This window comes from Microplitis mediator, chromosome 3, assembly GCF_029852145.1.
Source record: "Microplitis mediator isolate UGA2020A chromosome 3, iyMicMedi2.1, whole genome shotgun sequence".
NCBI lineage: Eukaryota > Metazoa > Arthropoda > Insecta > Hymenoptera > Braconidae > Microplitis > Microplitis mediator.
Genome location: NC_079971.1, coordinates 6,817,964 through 6,841,499, shown reverse-complemented (window position 1 = coordinate 6,841,499; position 23,536 = coordinate 6,817,964). Strand labels below are relative to the sequence as shown.

At 28.7% G+C, this 23,536-nt stretch overlaps 1 protein-coding gene and 1 non-coding gene across 3 annotated transcripts; both read left to right on the top strand.

The window, feature by feature from the left end:
* The first annotated feature begins 13,967 nt into the window (after positions 1-13,967).
* On the top strand, positions 13,968-21,765 carry LOC130665106 (RNA exonuclease 5). Of its 2 annotated transcripts, none has more exons than XM_057465385.1 (3): positions 13,968-14,447; positions 15,220-15,396; positions 16,716-21,765. In XM_057465385.1, exons 2-3 carry the CDS (start codon positions 15,277-15,279, stop codon positions 18,612-18,614), a joined length of 2,019 nt encoding a protein of 672 aa, XP_057321368.1. In that variant the 5' UTR covers positions 13,968-14,447; positions 15,220-15,276; the 3' UTR covers positions 18,615-21,765. The 2 variants fall into 2 exon arrangements, with proteins under 2 accessions (XP_057321368.1, XP_057321369.1); XM_057465386.1 differs by lacking the exon at positions 13,968-14,447 and adding an exon at positions 15,053-15,146.
* Trnak-cuu (transfer RNA lysine (anticodon CUU)) lies at positions 21,447-21,519 on the top strand. Its single transcript has one exon. It is a non-coding gene; the product is annotated as a tRNA-Lys (tRNA).
* Positions 21,766-23,536: the final 1,771 nt, after the last annotated feature.

Sequence of the window (23,536 nt, the reverse complement as noted above, 5' to 3'; positions counted from 1 at the left end):
GACTATCCATTTTGGTCAAGCTGCTATAGAAATAAAATCTTCAAATAAGAGAACTTTTTATTCTACTCCACCAAATGTCTGAATTTAACGATGTGAAATCGCAACTAATAAGAGCCTAGAATGTTGTTCTATATGAAAAGAGCATCAATGATTAAATAAAGCTATCACTGAAACATTTTAAAAATTATAATTCTAAAGTTAAAGTCCTTCATATAACAATAAGGTAATGTCGAAAATTTACAGTGACAACGAATTCTTAATAAAATAAGGTAAAATGTAATATCCACTTTTATGAAAGTTTGATCGAATATTAGGAATTAAAATAAAAAATTTAACGTCAATAAAAAGGGAAAATATAAAATTTACTGCTTTTACGAATTTGCTGCCTAGAATAAGGAGAAATATTAAGATCACTTTCATAAAAGATTTATTAAATACGATACGTTTGAATATAAAATCAGACCTATACAATAAGAAGAAATATGAAATTCATTTTTTTTACGAATTTACTGCCTAAGATAAGGAAAAATATAAAAATCACTCTTATGAAAGATTTATCAAATACGACTCGTTGAAATAGAAAATCCGAACCAAACGATAGGGAGAAATATAAAATTTACGGCTTTGACGAATTTGTGGCAGAGGATAAAAGAATTATAAAAATCACTTTTGAGAAAAACATCAAATACGATACGTTAAAATTAAAAATCAGACCTCTACAATAAGGAGAAATAGAAAATCCACTGTTTTTACGAATTTGCTGCCTAGAATACGGAGATATATAAAAGTCACTTTAATGAAAGATTCATCCAATACGATGCGGTAAAATAAAAAATCTGACCTATACAATAAGGAGAAATATAAAATTGACGGCTTTGACGAATTTGCGGCAGAGGATAAGGAGAATTATAAAAATCACTTTTAAGAAAAACTTATCAAATGCGATACCTGAAAATTGATAATCAGACCTCTACAATAAGGAGAAATAGAAAATCCACTGTTTTTACGAATTTGCTGCCTAGAATAATGAGATATATAAAAATCACTTTAATGAAAGATTCATCAAATACGATACGGTAAAATAAGAAATCCGACCTCTACAAAAAGGAGAGATAGAAAATCCACTGTTTTTACGAATTTGCTGCCTAGAATAAGGAGATATATAAAAATCACTTTAATGAAAGATTCATCAAATACGATGCGGTAAAATAAAAAATCCGACCTATACAATAAGGAGAAATATAAAATTGACGGCTTTGACGAATTTGCGGCAGAGGATAAGGAGAATTATAAAAATCACTTTTAAGAAAAACTTATCAAATACGATACCTTAAAATTAAAAATCAGACCTCTACAATGGGGAGAAATAGAAAATCCACTGTTTTTACGAATTTGCTGCCTAGAATAAGGAGATATATAAAAATCACTTTAATGAAAGATTCATCAAATACGATACGGTAAAATAAAAAATCCGACCTATACAATAAGGAGAAATATAAAATTGACGGCTTTGACGAATTTGCGGCAGAGGATAAGGAGAATTATAAAAATCACTTTTAAGAAAAACTTATCAAATGCGATACCTGAAAATTAATAATCAGACCTCTACAATAAGGAGAAATAGAAAATCCACTGTTTTTACGAATTTGCTGCCTAGAATAATGAGATATATAAAAATCACTTTAATGAAAGATTCATCAAATACGATACGGTAAAATAAAAAATCCGACCTCTACAAAAAGGAGAGATAGAAAATCCACTGTTTTTACGAATTTGCTGCCTAGAATAAGGAGATATATAAAAATCACTTTAATGAAAGATTCATCAAATACGATGCGGTAAAATAAAAAATCCGACCTATACAATAAGGAGAAATATAAAATTGACGGCTTTGACGAATTTGCGGCAGAGGATAAGGAGAATTATAAAAATCACTTTTAAGAAAAACTTATCAAATACGATACCTTAAAATTAAAAATCAGACCTCTACAATGGGGAGAAATAGAAAATCCACTGTTTTTACGAATTTGCTGCCTAGAATAAGGAGATATATAAAAATCACTTTAATGAAAGATTCATCAAATACGATACGGTAAAATAAAAAATCCGACCTATACAATAAGGAGAAATATAAAATTCACAGCTTTTACGAATTTGCTGCATAGGGTCAGTAGAAATATAGAATTCACGATTATAAAGAAGAGAATACTATGGATATGCTCATGGATATTAATATGGATTTGAATGATACAAATATCGATTGGGATACGCATAGAGACGTAGATACAGACATAGCTGTAAATACGGAGGCGGACGTTAGTATGGATATTGATAATGAAATAGATTTGACCATGGATACAGAGACGGATGATCGGATGGATATTGATAGTGAAATAGATTTGAAAATGGATACGAAGACGGACAATAGGATGGATATCGATGATGAAATAGATTTGAAGGTGGATACGAATATAAATAGTAGTAACCAAGGTTATACAATCTTATGCTCATCAACTTGGACGTTCATAAGCAACAATGAAGAACATCAGATTTCATTTTTAGCTCCATCGAACTCTGTGGGTCTGTTCGTGTGTACGCAGACACAATAACGAAATCAAGGATCAATAAATAATCAGCGTTAACTTCAAAATGTATGAAGGAGAACACTATCTAATGTAACTCGTATAATATGAAAATTTAATTATCATAAACAAGCAATTGCTACCTAATAATAGTTTCATAAATGAACATGAATTTTATTTTCCATCGAAATTAAACGCCAGTGTAGCAACAGTAAAAATTTCATATATTCGATAGCTTTGTAGATAAATCAAAGCAACCGAAATCGTAAATAGCCGAAAACTTGACTAAGACATAAGTCACTCCTCATTTTGATTTTCCATTGTTCAAGCTGCTATAGAAATAAAATCTTCGAATAAAAGTATTTTTTATTCTACTCCACTAAATGTCTAAATTTAACGATGTGAAATCGCAACTTATGAGAGCCTACCCGATTCAGAAATATAATTTGTAATAATGTATCCATGCCAAAGTGTGAATCTATGAATAGTCAATTTAGCCAACTTCGAATCGTTTCAAAGCGTGTTTGAATTATTTCAAATTAGATTTCTGAATCAGGGTAGAACGTTGTGGAATATGTTAACAGCATGAATGATTAAATGAAGCTATCAATAAATAATTTTGAAAATTATATTCTTAAAATTGAAGTCCTTCACATGACAACAAGGTCATCAATTGAAAGGGGAAATATAAACTTGACTTATATGGAAGATTTATCAAATACAATAAGTTGAAATAAATAATTCGAAATGAATGATAGGGAGAAATATGAAATTGACTGCTTTGACGAATTTGCTGCATAAGAATAAGAGAAATATATAAATCACTTTTTTGAAAAATTTATCAAATACGATACGTTAAAATATGAAATCCGACCTATAGGTCGGATGTCACATCGTTAAATTTAGACATTTAGTGGAGTAGAATAAAAAATACGTTTATTCGAAGATTTTATTTCTATAGCAGCTTGAACAATGGAAAATCAAAATGAGGAGTGACTTATGTCTTAGTCAAGTTTTCGGCTATTTACGATTTCGGTTGCTTTGATTTATCTACAAAGCTATCGAATATATGAAATTTCTACTGTTGCTACACTGGCGTTTAATTTCGATGGAAAATAAAATTCATGTTCATTTATGAAACTATTATTAGGTAGCAATTGTTTGTTTATGATAATTAAATTTTCATATTATACGAGTTACATTAGATAGTGTTCTCCTTCATACATTTTGAAGTTAACGCTGATTATTTATTAATCCTTGATTTCGTTATTGTGTCTGCGTACACACGAACAGACCCACAGAGTTCGATGGAGCTAAAAATGAAATCTGATGTTCTTCATTGTTGCTTATGAACGTCCAAGTTGATGAGCATAAGATTGTATAACCTCGGTTACTACTATTTATATTTGTATCCACCTTCAAATTCATTTCATTATCAATATCCATCCTAACGTCTGTCTTCATATCCATGTTGAAATCTATTTCACTATCAATATCCATCCGATCATCCGTCTCTGTATCCATGGTCAAATCTATTTCATTATCAATATCCATACTAACGTCCGCCTCCGTATTCACAGCTATGTCTGTATCTACGTCTCTATGCGTACCCCAATCGATATTTGTATCATTCAAATCCATATCAATATCCATGAGCATATCCATAGTACTCTCTTCTTTATAATCGTGAATTCTATATTTCTACTGACCCTATGCAGCAAATTCGTAAAAGCTGTGAATTTTATATTTCTCCTTATTGTATAGGTCGGATTTTTTATTTTACCGTATCGTATTTGATGAATCTTTCTTTAAAGTGATTTTTATATATCTCCTTATCCTAGGCAGCAAATTCGAAAAAACAGTGGATTTTCTATTTCTCCTTATTGTAGAGGTCTGATTTTTAATTTTAAGGTATCGTATTTGATAAGTTTTTCTTAAAAGTGATTTTTATAATTCTCCTTATCTTCTGCCGCAAATTCGTCAAAGCCGTAAATTTTATATTTTTCCTTATTGTATAGGTCGAATTTATTATTTCACCCTATCGTATTTAATAAATTATTCACAAAAGTTATTTTTATATTTCTCCTTAACCTACCCGGGAAAAAATGATTTTGCCTAATTATATATAATTATATATGATTATATATGGAATATATATAATTATATATGGTATTATATATAATTATATATGGTTATATATAGGCCTATCTATAAGTATATATAGCCTTATATATAATTAGACCTAATTATACCGGGAAAAAAATGATTTTGCCTGATTATATATAGAATATATATGGTTATATATAGACCTATATATAAGTATATATAGTCTTATATATAATTAGACCTAATTATACCGGGAAAAAAATGATTTTGCCTAATTATATATAATTATATATAGAATATATATGGTTATATATAGACCTATATATAAGTATATATAGCCTTATATATAATTAGACCTAATTATACCGGGAAAAAAATGATTTTGCCTAATTATATATGATTATATATAGAATATATATGGTTATATATAGACCTATATATAAGTATATATAGCCTTATATATAATTAGATCTAATTATATCCCGGGACAAAATGATTTTGCCTAATTATATATGATTGTATATGGAATATATATAATAGTATATACCCATATATAGTTGTACATGGGTCTATATATGATTAGATCTGATTAGACCTGACCTATATAGACCCATATATAGTAATTTTTATTATATTTTAGATCTTTAAATCTATATATAATCAAATATAAATTAATTATTTATCTATATATATATATATATATATAAGTTAATATTTTATTTATAGAATATATTTAATATTTAGTTTTTCTTATTTAATATATTAGATGCTCTATGGTCTTTATTGATATTTCATAATCAATACTCGTTAAATGCATTATAGTTTTAGGTGTATATTTACAGAAATAATGATTACAATTTTACTATAAATTATAATTTTAAAATATTTACGAAGCGTTACATTATATTTTTCAGTCTGTTAAAAAAGTAATAAACTTATGTTTAATTAAACGTATAATTAAAAAAAAACTTCCCTCTGAATACTTCAATATTAATCGTACATGAACATACGTAATTGTATATAAATTACACATAATCATATATATGATTAAACCCGCCTAATTTTCGGATCTAATTATATATAAAATATGATATATATGTATTATACATAATCATATCTAATTATATATGAGTATATATAACTTATATATGATTATATATAATTAGACCTGGCCAATTTTCAGATCTAATTATATATAACGTATTATATATAATCATATATAACCTATATATAATTATATATAAATTATATATAATTAGACCTGGCCAATTTTTAGATCTAATTATATATAAGGTCTTATATATAATTATATATAATTAGGCAAAATCATTTTTTCCCGGGTATACAGCAAATTCGTCAAAGTAGTGAATTTTATATTTCGATCTCCCTATCGTTTAATTCGGATTTTTTATTTCAACGAGTCGTATTTGATGAATCTTTCATGAGAGTGATTTTTATATTTCTCCTTATCCTAGGCAGCGAATTCAAAAAAACAGTGAATTTTCTATTTCTCCTTATTGTATACATACAATAAGTTGAAATAAATAATTCGAAATGAATGATAGGGAGAAATGTGAAATTGACTGCTTTGACGAATTTGCGACATAAGATAAGGAGAAATATAAAAATCACTTTTATGAAAAATTTATCAAATACGATACGTTTAAATAAAAAATCAGACCTCTACAATAAGAAGAAATAGAAAATCCACTGTTTTTACGAATTTGCTGCCTAGAATAAGGAGATATATAAAAATCACTTTAATGAAAGATTCATCAAATACGATACGGTAGAATTAAAAATCCGACCTGTACAATAAGGAGAAATATATAGGGGAGGGTGGGGCAGAGCGGCCCCCCTAAGTCAATTATTATTTTTTGTGGCTTTCAACCATAAGATCACTTTACTTTTGTCCTATTTCGAACAAATTTATGGACATTTTGCCAAAATTCTGAAAAATTTTTTTTTTTTTTGTGGGGCAGAGCGGCCCCCTCCAAAAAGTGATAAAAAAATTTTTTTTTTCGTTTTTTTTTTTTTAAATTGTTTTCATCATTAAGAATGTATTTCTTTCTCTTGACAACTATTTTTGGTTTTATATCACTCGAAAAAAATTTTTTAAAGCGTAAAAAATCGTTCACCCTCGATTACCTTAATTACTAATTGTTATTTAATAAAAAAAAAAATCAATTCTATAATTTTATTTTATTTCAAAAATTTATCAACTAAAAAAAAAAATTTAATTTTTATAAATTTTTAGTGATCAAATTTGCCTCTTACATAAAGAAACGGCCGAAAAATATGAAAAAATAATTTTTTCGGAAGTTTCGGCTGGTCCATTTTGCCCCAGGTGTTATGCGTAGGGCTAGAAATGTGGAATTATAATAATTTTTTTTTAATTTGACGATAAAAATATGAAAAAATCACTTTTTTTTAATTTTGGGCTTGTCCATTTTGCCCCAAATGTCATGCGTAGGGGTAAAAATGCACAAACATATCGGATTTATAGTAATTAGTCGAAAAAAAAAAAATTTTTTTTTTGGTCAAAATTTTAGGGGGGCCGCTCTGCCCCACCCTCCCCTATAAATTTACGGCTTTGACGAATTTGCGGCAGAGGATAAGGAGAATTATAAAAATCACTTTTAAGAAAAACTTATCAAATACGATACCTTAAAATTAAAAATCAGACCTCTACAATAAGGAGAAATAGAAAATTCACAGCTTTTACGAATTTGCTGCACAAGGTCAGAAGAAATAGAGAATTCACGATTATAAAAAAGAGAATACTATGGATATGCTCATGGATATTGATATGGATTTGAATGATACAAATATCGATTGGGGTACGCATAGAGACGTAGATACAGACATAGCTGTGAATACGGAGGCGGACGTTAGTATGGATATTGATAATGATATAGATTTGACCATGGATTCAGAGACGGATGATCGGATGGATATTGATAGTGAAATAGATTTGAAAATGGATACGGAGACGGACGATAGGATGGATATCGATGATGAAATAGATTTTAACATGGATATGGAGACAGACGTTAGGATGGATATTGATAATGAAATCAAATTGAAGGTGGATACGAATATAAATAGTGGTAACCAAGGTTATACAATCTTATGCTCATCAACTTGGACGTTCATAAACAACAATGAAGAACATCAGATTTCATTTTTAGCTCCATCGAACTTTGTGGGTCTGTTCGTGTGTACGCAGACACAATAACGAAATCAAGGATTAATAAATAATCAGCGTTAACTTCAAAATGTATAAAGGAGAACACTATCTAATGTAACTCGTATAATATGAAAGATTAATTATCATAAACAAACAATTGCTACCTAATAATAGTTTCATAAATGAACATGAATTTTTTTTTCCATCGAAATTAAAAGCCAGTGTAGCAACAGTAGAAATTTCAAATATTCGATAGCTTTGTAGATGAATGAAAGCAACCGAAATAGTAAATAGCCGAAAACTTGACTAAGACATAAGTCACTCCTCATTTTGATTTTCAATTGTTCAAGCTGCTATAGAAATAAAATCTTCGAATAAAAGTACTTTTTATTCTACTCCACTAAATGTCTAAATTTAACGATGTGACATCCGACCTATAGGTCGGATTTTATATTTTAACGTATCGTATTTGATAAATTTTTCAAAAAAGTGATTCATATATTTCTCTTATTCTTATGCAGCAAATTCGTCAAAGCAGTCAATTTCATATTTTTCCCTATCATTCATTTCGAATTATTTATTTCAATTTATTGTATTTGATAAATCTTTCATATGAGTCAAGTTTATATTTCCCCTTTCAATTGATGACCTTGTTGTCATTTGAAGGACTTCAATTTTAAGAATATAATTTTCAAAATTATTTATTGATAGCTTCATTTAATCATTCATGCTGTTAACATATTCCACAATGTTCTACCCTGATTCAGAAATCTAATTTGAAATAATTCAAACACGCTTTGAAACGATTCGAAGTTGGCTAAATTGACTATTCATGGATTCACACTTTGGCATGGATACATTATTACAAATTATATTTCTGAATCGGGTAGGCTCTCATAAGTTGCGATTTCACATCGTTAAATTTAGACATTTGGTGGAGTAGAATAAAAAGTACTTTTATTCGAAGATTTTATTTCTATAGCAGCTTGAACAATGGAAAATCAAAATGAGGAGTGACTTATGTCTTAGTCAAGTTTTCGGCTATTTACGATTTCGGTTGCTTTGATTTATCTACAAAGCTATCGAATATATGAAATTTCTACTGTTGCTACACTGGCGTTTAATTTCGATGGAAAAAAAAATTCAAGTTCATTTATGAAACTATTATTAGGTAGCAATTGTTTGTTTATGATAATTAATCTTTCATATTCTACGAGTTACATTAGATAGTGTTCTCCTTTATACATTTTGAAGTTAACGCTGATTATTTATTAATCCTTGATTTCGTTATTGTGTCTGCGTACACACGAACAGACCCACAGCGTACGATGGAGCTAAAAATGAAATCTGATGTTCTTCATTGTTGTTTATGAACGTCCAAGTTGATGAGCATAAGATTGTATAACCTTGGTTACCACTATTTATATTCGTACCCACCTTCAATTTCATTTCATTATCAATATCCATCCTAACGTCTGTCTCCATATCCATGTTGAAATCTATTTCATCATCGATATCCATCCTATTGTCCGTCTTCGTATCCATTTTCAAATCTATTTCACTATCAATATCCATCCGATCATCCGTCTCTGTATCCATGGTCAAATCTATTTCATTATCAATATCCATACTAACGTCCGCCTCCGTATTCACAGCTATGTCTGTATCTACGTCTCTATGCGTACCCCAATCGATATTTGTATCATTCAAATCCATATCAATATCCATGAGCATATCCATAGTATTCTCTTCTTTACAATCGTGAATTCTATATTTCTACTGACCCTATGCAGCAAATTCGTAAAAGCTGTGAATTTTATATTTCTCCTTATTGTATAGGTCGGATTTTTTATTTTACCGTATCGTATTTGATGAATCTTTCTTTAAAGTGATTTTTATATATCTCCTTATCCTAGGCAGCAAATTCGAAAAAACAGTGGATTTTCTATTTCTCCTTATTGTAGAGGTCTGATTTTTAATTTTAAGGTATCGTATTTGATAAGTTTTTCTTAAAAGTGATTTTTATATTTCTCCTTATCTTATGTCGCAAATTCGTCAAAGCAGTCAATTTCATATTTCTCCCTATCATTCATTTCGAATTATTTATTTCAACTTATTGTATATATACAATAAGGAGAAATAGAAAATTCACCGTTTTTTTGAATTTGCTGCCTAGGATAAGGAGAAATTTAAAAATCACTCTCATGAAAGATTTATCAAATACGACTCGTTGAAATAAAAAATCCGAATTAAACGATAGGGAGATCGAAATATAACATTCACTGCTTTGACGAATTTGCTGTATAGGTTAAGGAGAAATATAAAAATAACTTTTATGAATAATTTATTAAATACGATAGGGTGAAATAATAAATTCGACCTATACAATAGGGAGAAATAGAAAATTTACGGCTTTGATGAATTTGCGGCAGGGGATAAGAAGAATTATAAAAATTACTTTTAAGAAAATCTTATCAAATACGATACGTTAAAATTAAACATCAGACCTTTACAATAAGGAGAAATAGAAAATCCACTGTTTTTTCGAATTTGCTGCCTAGGATAAGGAGATATATAAAAATCACTTTAATGAAAGATTCATCAAATACGATACGGTAAAATAAAAAATCCGACCTATACGATAAGGAGAAATATAAAATTCACAGCTTTTACGAATTTGTTGCACAAGGTCAGAAGAAATAGAGAATTCACGATTATAAAAAAGAGAATACTATGGATATTGATATGGATTTGAATGATACAAATATCGATTGGGGTACGCATAGAGACGTAGATACAGACATAGCTGTGAATACGGAGGCGGACGTTAGTATGGATATTGATAATGAAATAGATTTGACCATGGATACAGAGACGGATGATCGGATGGATATTGATAGTGAAATAGATTTGAAAATGGATACGAAGACGGACGATAGGATGGATATCGATGATGAAATAGATTTCAACATGGATATGGAGACAGACGTTAGGATGGATATTGATAATGAAATGAATTTGAAGGTGGATACGAATATAAATAGTGGTAACCAAGGTTATACAATCTTATGCTCATCAACTTGGACGTTCATAAACAACAATGAAGAACATCAGATTTCATTTTTAGCTCCATCGAACTCTGTGGGTCTGTTCGTGTGTATGCAGTTACAACGAATTGAAGGATTCATAAAATTATAAACAATCGGCATTAGTTTTGAATCTTATGAAGAAGAATTCTATCTAATATAACTCTTCTAATATTTAAAATTTAATCATCCTAAACAAACAATTGCTGCCTGAGGATAGTTTTATAAATGAAAATAAATTCTTTTTCCGATCGCAATTGAATGCCAGTGTAGCAACAGTAGAAATTTTATATATTCGATAGCTTTGTTGATAAATCACACCACATGAAGTCAATTATAGTAGTCTCGTTAAGTGAGACACTAGTGACTCCCTATTCTAATTTTTTTGTTTGTTAGGCCATTCACAGACAGTGATTTTCACTCTTTAACAATTTCAATGACTTTCAACTCCCACGTTCGTATCAAAATCTTACGAATCAATTAGAAAAAAATTAAAGCATCAATTCAAAAAATGACAACGTAGTCGTTATTTCGCTGAGATGTAGATTCAAAAAAGATTACTTACACTTGATATCAATTAGAAGTTAAACAAAATTTGTTGAATAAATCTTACTTGAATCTCCACATTAATTTTATAATTCGAATTTTCAAGTTTTGAAGGCTTTAATTTAACGGATTTCGTTTAACTTCTCATTGATAACACCTGTAAGTTATTTTTTTCTAAATTCTGTATCCCAATAAAGTTACAACTACGTTGTCTCTTTCTCAATTAAGGTTTCAATTTTTTTTTTTAATCAATTAATAAAATTTCAATACGTTTATGACAGTCGAAAGTTATTGCATATTTTTAAAAAACCGGTGGTGGGGAGCACCTACTTACCCTTTCTATCAACTCTTAGACGGTAAGGATGATTTTCACATCAGCTACAATAATTATTCTTGCATGTTGATTTATCGACTACAGATTTATCATACACACGCTTACTTACCGATTGCCGAGTTCTGCAGATCACGATATTATCGGGTTGTAGAACTCCCCAAGAATAACTACTTATATACTACAAAAGACTACCACTATTAATTTGTCCCGGAAATTTGATATATATTTTAATGATTGATATTCCAAAAAATTGCTCTTTAAATGCTCTTTTAGAATCCACAATCGCTCCAGCCATAAAATTAATATTTATGTTACGTCCTGGTTGATGTTTTGGCGCTGGTGTAGTCGAGCGGTCGATTTAAATTGGACGTAATGAGAACTTACATATAATTATAAATAGTAATTAAGTATGGGTTGAACAGCCACCATTCGGTGGTTGTTATAAACTGGTTGTTTGAATATATATATTTCTTAATATATATTAATCCGATTTATTCAATAACAAAAGAACAGTTTTGAGTGATTTAAAAATATACAGTTGAATTAATTTATAAAATTGTTAATGTACTCTTAACAATAATTTCAAAAGGGCGAGAACGAAATTGAGTTTTTAATATTGAGCCTGACTGCTCTCGATGATTCTATATTTCAGACTGTCTTCTCTTGATCGAGAAAAACTAGAGTAAGTTTCTTATCAATACGAGGCGCTTTTACATCAGGCCCACGCATCGTTCGATATAGAGGGGTGGATCGAGATAATGAATATTCTCGAATGATCCATGCTCCGTTCTCACGCTTTCTCCGTTTTTGTTACTAACAAATGAGTCACTTTTCTATGAACAAAAGTTATCTTAGAACAATAGGTATTTGTGCAGCTGCACGTCTCGAGAATTTACTCGAGGCGTCAGCGTTTATTTGTACATAACAAATATTAAGAGAAAAATAACTTTATCAATATATTTTAAATATTCTAAATAATATTATATTATTATATTATTATTCTATATTATTATATTATATTATTATTCTATATTATAGAGTAACTTATTAATTATCAACTTGCTAAATTATCAATATACATCTTAACTAATTAGTTAGGTCTCAGATCGGTCTTTTAATAATTAGTAATTGAAAATAGTCAAAGACATCTGACGAGCAGGCTGGGACGTAACATTTAATTAATTACCATCAATTAACAATAAAAAACTAATTTTGAGTATAACTCACTGAATCAATTTTATTTTTAATATTTATCGCTGTCGTTTAATTTCTCTCCTTTATTTCTATCGTGGTCAAAAGACTACGATAATGAATTTTGCATTAGTTTTAAGAAATCAAAAAAACTTTCGATTTTAAAAATGGCGAAAATAAATTTGGTTATGCTTATTTGGCCATTTTTACCTCAAGAATTCGATCTTCTTTCAACGGTACAACCTCAATTTTTTTTTTTTTTTTATTTATAAAATTCTACGTTAAATAACAAAATTTCGAAACTTCCGAAGGTGGACTTTGAATAATTACTAACAATAATTTTAAAACGCTACCTTACGATGAACGGTTTACCTCAATGGATACAAACAAATTGAACGCGGACTATGGCATTTCTTTCAAAGATTAAACTTTAATAGTTTAAAATCAAATGAAAAATCACGAGTGTGAATGTCACAGACATGAGACAAATTTCAAATTATAAATAAAGAGAGAAAATAATTTAAAAAATAATATTTATAAAAAATGCACTTATTAATTTTGAAAATTATTACATGTGCATTTTTTTTACATTTAATTTTATTAATTATATACTCTATTTATTAATAATTTTAAATTTGTCTGATGTCTGCTACATTCACACTCATGAAAAATCGATATTTATATAAAATGAATAAATTCTATTAAATTTCTATGATAATCATCCTCGAAAATCTGAAAAATTTTCATCAGTGTCAAGAGCCATTAATATTTATTTAAAATTTTTTTATGTACTCCATAACTCATAGAATAATTTTTTACACTTTGTTTTTAGTATATTGATATTTTCTATAGGAGTTTTCATACAGAGACGTTCTATTATTGAGTTTTTATTTTATTCACAAGCAAAACTACCCGAACTGAATTATTGTTCATGAATGTATTTTTAAACATCATACCATATTTTTTGTACCGTGCATGATACCATGGTTTATTAATTTTTTCAAGAATTATATGAAAGTAATGATATGTAAATAACAGTTGTAACAAAATTAAAAATCTCTTTACTCTACTAACTATCGCCATTGAAATCATCCACTGAACAATTTAACATTATGGTAGCGTTCTCATAGAAAAAAATGGCATGCGACAATAAAAGGGACCAACCAACATAAACTTGTCTCATCCTCCTTAATGTAAATAGTAACCTTGTCCAAAGTGGGAGAAAGTAAATATACAAGTTCATACTTGTTTTGTTAAATAATTATACGGACACCAATGAATTAGAGAAGTGTAGTTATTACAATGTTTAACTACACATGTAGAATTGTTAATTAATTTTTCATTCAGTTAGAATAATATTAAAAAGAAAGTCATGTAAACTATTGGTTCTCCCACTATAATATAATAACAAAGTATGTGATGTTCATTATTATTAAAAATTTTTTTTTAAATCTTTATTAATGTATAATATATTTCATATGTTGTGAATTCGTTTTAATTACAAATCTAAATGTTTAATTTATTATTACTGTATTATTTATCACTTTTATGATTCTAAGTATTTAGGTTCGCCCCACGTGTGCGCTGTTGAAAACAAAATAACCTAAAAAATTTATCAACACATTTATCAAAGCAATTGATTGTTAATTTTATGTCAAGTTATATAAATATAAATAATAGTATAATGGAAACAATAAAGTTTAATGATATTGGAAATAGCAGACAACCAAATACTTTTTGGTTTTTATAAGCAAAGTACATGTTAGAAAAAATTTTCAAAAATATGTGCACAAAAATGCAAGATGTACATATATATATAGATATGTTTTTGTCAGTAGTAAATTTGTTTATTTAAAAATTCAAAATTATCGGTTGGCTTTCACTATCATTTGAAGAATTATTCCAATTGTTTTTTAATTAAATAACTAATTAGTAACCAAGCAACCGGTGAATTTCCATGACAGTTTTTATTTTATATTATTTATTATTTATTAAAAAACGAGAAATTTTAAGATTATTATATTTTTAGATGGACTAATATAATAAATCATAAAAACTTTTCTAATCTATCGAATTCCCATTAACGACTTTCATTATAATGACATTTCTAAGTGAAAAAAAATACTAGTATTTTAAATTTATGAATTTTAGAATAATTAATGGCAGTAATTTTTTTAATTTCAGGTTTATGTTAAATGCTTATTAAAATTAGACATTGGGTGACAATTCGTGATAATTACAATGACGACCGAGAAACAGCGTCAAAGATTAGAAAAAAAAAAAAAAAAAGCTGCTGCTTTTTTAGAGATCGCAAAACTCAATGATAAGGATAAAGCTAAAGCTCTGGAGCTTAAAAAATCTGTAAGTTCAATTATTTTGATTTATTTAATTAAAAAAAAAAAAAAAAAACCAAATGTAAAAAATATACATATCAACATTCAAAAATTGTTATTATTAATTTTTGTATAAATTTTTTACTTCCATTCTATTGACTTATTTGGAAGTACGCTTTTATGTAACAGGTGCTAATTATATTTATTTTAATTATCAGTTACTCGGGCGACACTTATAGACTTCATTGTAATCACAGGCAATAGCAACAACTAATTAATTATTATCGATGTAATAAAATTTATTTAAGGCCAATCTCAGACAGTGTCCTCCACTTTTTTTAAATTTTCAATGACGAACTGTCATAATTGTGATATAATTTTATTAATTAATTGAAAAATAATTAAATTATTAATTGAAAAACGAACAATTTCGTTGAGAAATAGATTTTAAAAAAATTATAGTTGATATCAATTGGGAGTTAAACGAAATTTGGAAAATTAATTTCAGTAAAATGTTGATGACATTTATCGAATTCGAATTTTCAAAATTTTGTAGGATGAAATTGATTCAAGAAATTTCGTTTGACTTCTAATTGATATCGACCGTGAGTAATTTTTTTAAAAATCTACATCACGCCGAAATTTGAACTTATCCTTTTTTAAAATTACTGCTTTAATTTTTTTTTTAATTTATTAACAAAACTTGAATGCTATCCTTAAAAGCATCATCAGGACAGTGCCCCCACCCCTCATTTCTTTTTAAGTATTCATTGATCTTGAACTGTCACAATTGTATCAAAATGTAATTAATTAATTAAATAGAAGTTAAAATATTAATTTTAAAAAAGGTCAAGTTGCATTTTCGCTGAGGTAACAAATTTTTAAAAAATAATTACAGTTGTTATTAATTAGGAGTCATACAAAATTTGGTAAATAAATTTAAGCTTACAAAATTTTTCATTTAAATAAAGATTTCACTGAAATTTATTTACCAAATTTCGTTTAACTCCTAATTGATATGAACTGTAAGTAATTTTTTTTAAATCTATATCTCGTCGAAATTGTCCTTTCTTTAATTAATACTTTAACTGATTAATAAAATTTTACTATAATTATGACAATTCGTCATTGTATATTTGGAAAATATAGAGAGAGGGACAAAAATCAAAATACGGTCTTAACTTTTATAGACGCATGCATAAAATAATTATTCTCATTAATTGCTGAAGGCAGCATAGGATTATTTTAAATATAATCACATGCATATATACAAACATAACATCCGATATCTAGATATTTTTATTACTATAAAAAATTATCAAATTCTAAACAAAACTTTTTTTTTAGGCCGAGTCGTGTAATTTAAACAATGAAGAAGAAATGTCTGCCCAGAGCCCAAGAAGAAAACGAACTTGCAGTGAATCCCTGGATGAAAAAACTTGCGAAATTACCAGCGAAAAAAATTCCGACGGTCAACAAGATGCAGAAGCTCAAGTTAACAAGAAGCCTCGTTTGATTGGCGAAGAATACCAGAAACTGAAGCAGCAGCTACGAGAGCGAAAAAAACTCTTGACATCAAAACCACGTTTTCGTCTGAAAGGCGCTGGCGAAAACGCAAGTCTGACTGTAAACATCGATCCCAGAGATCGTGTTCCCATTTTCCTCTCAGACATCCAACATCTTCTGATGTATTCTTTGGTCGGCAATGGGTCGCCGTATTTACCATCCAGATGGTGTCATTTAGAAAAATACAACAAACTTTCGCACACTGTCGTGTTTGTCGTCGAGGGTCTCACTATGTATCACTTCAGCTCATACGAGTCGCTGTTTCCCAACATAAAAAATCTTCTAGAGCATCGTCTGGAAGTGGTGACCCCGGCAACAATCGACGGGTCAGTAGTCGAGCAATTAGCAGCCGTTCCATTGACATCTTCAGAGCGCAAAAAGTTGATAGACAAGTACGGATCTCTTCCAGAGGCAGAGAAAAAGGCGGGAGACATTGTCAAGTTACTCAGATATGTCTTTCCCATGCAGCAACACGTAAAGCAAAATGATTCTGTTCCAACTGATCCTTGTCCTGAGTTACCGCCTAGTGATAAATTTCCCCGTACGCAATTACTTTTATCACTGAGCCAACTTATAGATGAAAATTGTCCTGTCCGATGGCCTGGTGCTTTAGCTTCAAAATATAGAAATTATATTTTTACAAAAGATGTTTATCTAGAAGTAACTCCCAAGTCGCCGATGTTTGGACTTGATTGCGAAATGTGTCTGACAACAAATGGATCCGAACTCGCGAGAATTTGCATCGTCAATGAGGACATGGATGTTGTTTATGAAACTCTGGTGAAGCCGGAAAATAAAATAACAAATTATTTAACTGAGTACAGTGGAATAACAGAAAAACTACTGGATAACGTCACGACAAAGCTGTCAGATGTCCAGGAGAAAATCAGAGAATTATTACCACCGGATGCTATTCTCGTAGGGCAAAGTCTGTACGCTGATCTCCATGCTCTGCAGATGTTGCATCCTTATATTATTGACACGTCAGTTATTTATAATATCACGGGTGACAGATACAGAAAATCAAAATTACAAGTTTTAGCGCGGGAATTTTTGGATGAAAGAATTCAAGAACATAAAGGCGGTCATTGTCCGACAGAGGATGCGCGCGCGTCACTGAAATTAGCTAAATTAAAATTAGCTAATAGTCTTAATTTTGGAGACGCTGTTCTGATTGGCCAGCAAAATTTAGAGGAAATATTTATAAAAAGAAAATTGGGAAGCGAGAAATTGCGCGACGATCACAGTTTTGGTGTCACGATTTTCAAACATATTGTTAAGGATAAAAAAACAATATCGATAGTGGGTACCAATGAAGTATTGAATGAGTACTCAAAATACCTGAAGACATCTTCCCTGTCTGTTATGGACGATGCCAATTTTGATAAAGACGACCAGGTCAGACTAGTCGCGGGAAATTCAAATAAACAAGTAGTTACTCGCGCCAGTGAAATAGTAATGGAGCACGCGCTGACAATTTGTCACATTAAATTTAGCGAGGAAAAGGTATCAGATAAAAATATAGAAAAAACTTGTCGGAGTGTAAATAAGTGGGTCCATAAAATATGGCAGCAAATGGCAATCAATGGATTTGCTTGCGTTATTTTCGGGGGAGAGAAAAATGCAAATGGCGCGTGTTTTTTAAATTTGAAAAAAGATGTAACGCCATTACAAATATAATTTATTCTCTACTATTGAAACATCTTGCTCAGGCTGACATGAATCTCGAACGCGAAGAGATATCGAGGTCGACTACCAACTGACGCGCCTCATATTTTTTTATTCATATTTTCCTGCGCTATGTACAAACGAATCGTTTGTTGTCAATAAACATTTTATACTTGACTTATTTTATTTTTCTTGCTGTCAGATACATGTCATTGTTATTGTTTATGTTTTTGCATATTTATACAATTGCATTTAATATTTTATATTATTTATCATATACTTTAATTATCGATTATGAATTATGGATTAAATCGTACGATTTATGATTTTGTTTAAAGAAAACAAATTATTGTTTGTAACTTTTAGTAATTCAAGTTCATGCGGGCTCTGGAGCCTGCAATTGCTCAGTAATTTTTGAATTTGATTTTTTATCCTGAAGTTAGCAGGCAATTAAAAATTGCCGGATTCTTTTTTTAAATTAATTAAAAGAAAAACTAAAAATATGCACGTGTAGAAAATTTAAAAAACTACAAGCGCAATTTTTTTTTTTATAATTTATCGTTGGGAAAAAATTCAAAAATTATTCGACCTCGGCTAACTTCAGGATCGTAATTTTTCCCGCTTTGGAGCGGCGAGTGTGTGAGTGGGGGTAATAAGTAAGCGTTAGAAATTACCTAGTTCAAGGTCATCGATGATGAAAATGTTTATTGTTAAATGAAAATAAATATAATAATTATAAGTAAATTAATGATATGTTTAATTGTAAGAATTATTTAGTATTAAGAGCTCCGAATTATTATAATAATTGTTTTTTTTTTTTAATTTATTTATTTATTTACGCTAATCCACTATCTATGAATGAGTTTTATAAAGGATGAAAGAGAGATAATTATAGAAAATTTACAGTTTAAGCGATAGATTGTAAGATAGATACTTACCCTGCTTAAAAAATCTAATAGATTCTTGTAGCTGTATAAGGTCTATATTTGACTATAGCAGTTGTTATAAAACTCATTCATCCTTATAAAATCTCTATGGGAATTTATGAAAATCTATTGGAGACTATAAGATATTTTGAACAGGGTAATGACAGTAGATTGCAAATAAGGATTTCATGATTGTAATCCAGTACCAGTTTTCTAACAACCGTACAAAAAGATGAGTGGCAGTAAAAAAAATTTGTAAAAATTAACACAAAACTGAGTGTTAAAACAACATTATACAAAAAATTTTGTGTTGTAACATTTTTCATGTGTGTTAAAAAAATATCACAAAAAAATGTTATTCTCTGTTACCGGTTCTGAAATTTTTACACATTAAAATGTTATCTGCAACATACGTAAAGTGTTAATTTAACATTTTTATTTGTGTTATTTCGATACTCATAGAAATTTATGTTGAGCTTAACAAGTGACTACGGTAAATTTAACACATTCGTTGTGTTACTTTAATGAATTAACACACGCTCTATGTTAAAGTTACATTTTAAAAGTGTTAACACTTGTTTGGAAAGTAACACTGAGTAAATGTTACTTTTGTTTCAATTAACATTTTTTTGTGTTAAAAATGAACTGATAAAACAACACAAAAGCAGTGTGAAATTAACACACGAAAATGTTAAATGTTTAACATAAAATTTTTAACACACTTTTTTCTTTACACAAATCTGAAAATTGTTTACAGTGCAATTGTTTAGTTTTAGTTTAATTCATTAACAATTATGCCAAGGCTAATGCCAAATGGCAAAGAGAAAATATACATAAGAATTTTTACATTATTGTGCAGTTTAAACTACATACATTTGAAGTGTTTTGCATAAAAATATTTTAAGGATAGATAAAATTGAATCTATATAAAATTATAAATGAATATAATAATTGAATTTATAAAGAATTAACTGTTAAATTTAAGAGTCATTGAGATAACGGTAAAAAACAAAAAAGGAGGGAATTATAAAGAATCTACATCGTGTAAGTTCGCTAAGAATTTAAAGACTAACAATAAAAATACGAGAATTGACTAATAGTTGAGGATTAAACATCAAGATTTAATAAATAATCAAACATCTTGTTTTTGAAAACTTCCAAGCTAGACGAATTTATAATATCCTTCGGTAATTCTTACAATAGACGTATCGCTGTAACAACGAAGGAAGATTCATATTGAGTTGTACTGGAATTCGGAAATTTAAAGAGGATGTTATTTTTCTTGTTGTATGTTAATTGTATGTTAATCTAACACACAAAATTTTTTACACACTTTCTTTACACAATACGAAAAATTTTTGACTGTGCAGTCTAAGAAGTTTACGCCTGAACAAATCGCACACTGAGAAAATAAAATAATATTGCCCAAACAAGAATTTCTTGGTTCAAGAAACCCGTTCAAAATATTTATTCTATTATTATTAATTATCAATTTCTTGAGAAAAAAGCATCAAATTTATTTTTCTTATTATATGAATTTGATATTATATTATGAGTAAACAAAAGAATAGCTTTACTTGAATTAAATAAAAATTATTTCCATCAATTCTACGAATTCTTGAAACAAAATTACATATTCTCGAAAAATATATGTTCTTGTATCAAGTAAATATTCTTCATAAAAGTATTTTTTTTCTCAGTGCATTGACTAAATTTTTTGGAGTAAAAAATTTTAATTTTTTTGGAGTAAAAGTGTTAATTTCTTGTGCTTATTCATTTTAATGTAAATATTTCGAATATTATTGTTAAAATTAACTTATTTTACATAAATTTGTGGATAAATTCAATGAAAATATTGAATTTTATAGACAGATTTCGGAGTTGTTTATTACGAACACGTGTTGTTGGACACGTGCCTGCCCGGCTAGCTCAGTCGGTAGAGCATGAGACTCTTAATCTCAGGGTCGTGGGTTCGAGCCCCACGTTGGGCGCAATTTTTTTATTTTTTGCACTTACAAATCGTCAATGTTGCATGACATAACCAGCACTTATTAATTTTGATTTATAGCATTGGAAAAAGCCATAAAATGCATTTTTTTGCATTGAAGCTATGCCTTTTTTTCCATTCACAGGCAATATAATTATAATTACATGTAAAACAAGTAAATAATGTAATTCAAAACATGATTAGACATCTGTAAATATAATAGAGACAATATAACTTGAGTTAATCTTTATATTACTGAGTATGACTCAAAAAACTATTATAAATTTATTTCTATTAAAATGTATGAGATATTGGAGCGAAAGGTCTCCAATGCTTTCGCAATGTTCACACGTACTTGTTTTATTTTTTTTTTTTTTTCTATTAAATTTTTTACTCTTGTTCTGTACGCGCGTTGGTCAAAGACACGTTTTTTAGTAAATTCATATAATATGAATCGGTTTTTATTTTATTTAACATACAATATACTAGAATCCATTCGCTTACGACCTCGGAAGATATGAGATTTTATTTGGGTACTGAAGCTCAGTATTGTCCGTTTATTGTCAACGTAGACAGATTATTTATTATCGATTTTCTTTAAGTGTTGAGTATAATTATAAATATATAAATATATAAAGGAATCATAATAAGTACCAGCAGCGATCCTATTACTCGGTAAGTCTGCCAATTATTTAGTAACTCGTTATTTTTAATTATATTTATGACTAAAAAATCATCGGTGTATTTATTTTTCACTATTTCTCAATGTATGGAAAATTTTTGGAGTAAAAATGGTCCCTGAATTTTCACGGGTCCTCGGTGTGAAAGATGCGGTGTATTTTTAACACGTGAATGTTATTTTTCACACCGGTGTTTAACTCAAAACTCATACATTTTCGGATCGTACACAGAAAAACATAATTTCTTGGCGCAAGAAAAATTTTTACTATGAAATGAAAAAAAAAATTTTCTTGGGACGAGAAAATTTTGGTTTTATATTCATGATGCAAAAATTTTCTTGGGTCAAGTAAAAATTTTCTTGGAGCGAGAAAAATTTTTTATGAGATGAAAATATAAATTTTCTTGGGACTAGAAAAAGTTTCTCAGCACGAGAATTTTTTTGTCGCTTTGAAAATTGTTTACTTGGCTCAAGAAAATTTTTGTTTTCAATTCATAATGCAAAAAATTTCTTGGATCAAGTAAAAATTTTCTTGGAGCGAGTAAAATTTTTTTATGAAATGAAAATATAAATTTACTTAGGACTAGAAAAAGTTTCTTAGCGCGAGAATTTTTTTGTCGCCTAGAAAATTGTTTACTTGGCTCAAGGAAATTTTCGTTTTCAATTTATAATGCAAAAGATTTCTTGGGTCAAGTAAAAATTTTCTTGGAGCGAGTAAAATTTTTCTATGAAATGAAAACAAAAATTTTCTTAGGACTAGAAAAAGTTTCTTAGCGCGGAAATTTTTTTGTCGCTTTGAAAATTTTTTTCTTGGCTCAAGAAAATTTTCGTTTTCAATTCATAGTGCAAAAATTTTTCAGGTCAAATAAAAATTTTCTTGGGACAAGTAAAACTTTTTGCGCCAAGAAATATTTTTTTTTCTGTGTATGATCTGCAGTTAAAAATGGCCCAATATTTTATTATTCAAATTAATTAATTAAACTTCAATTTCAAAAATTATCGATTAACTTTCTTTAATTATGATTGTAAAAAAAAACACAATTCATAACTGAATCAGTAAAAAAATATGATCTCAAGTATTTTCAATTGAAAAAATTACTCATTACAAGTAAGGTAAAAGAGACCTAATACCCGATCAGGGAACTAGTACTCGATCACTATATGAAGTATATCTATATTTAGTAAATATAGATATAGAAATACATGAGTGATCGGGTACCAGGTCTCTTATCTTAACATTGTATTGATTTATCGAATGTAAATTAATTACAAACTAAAGGTATATAAACCTCTTTAAAAACGAATTAGTGAAAATCATTATTCGGCACCCTCATTAAAAGAA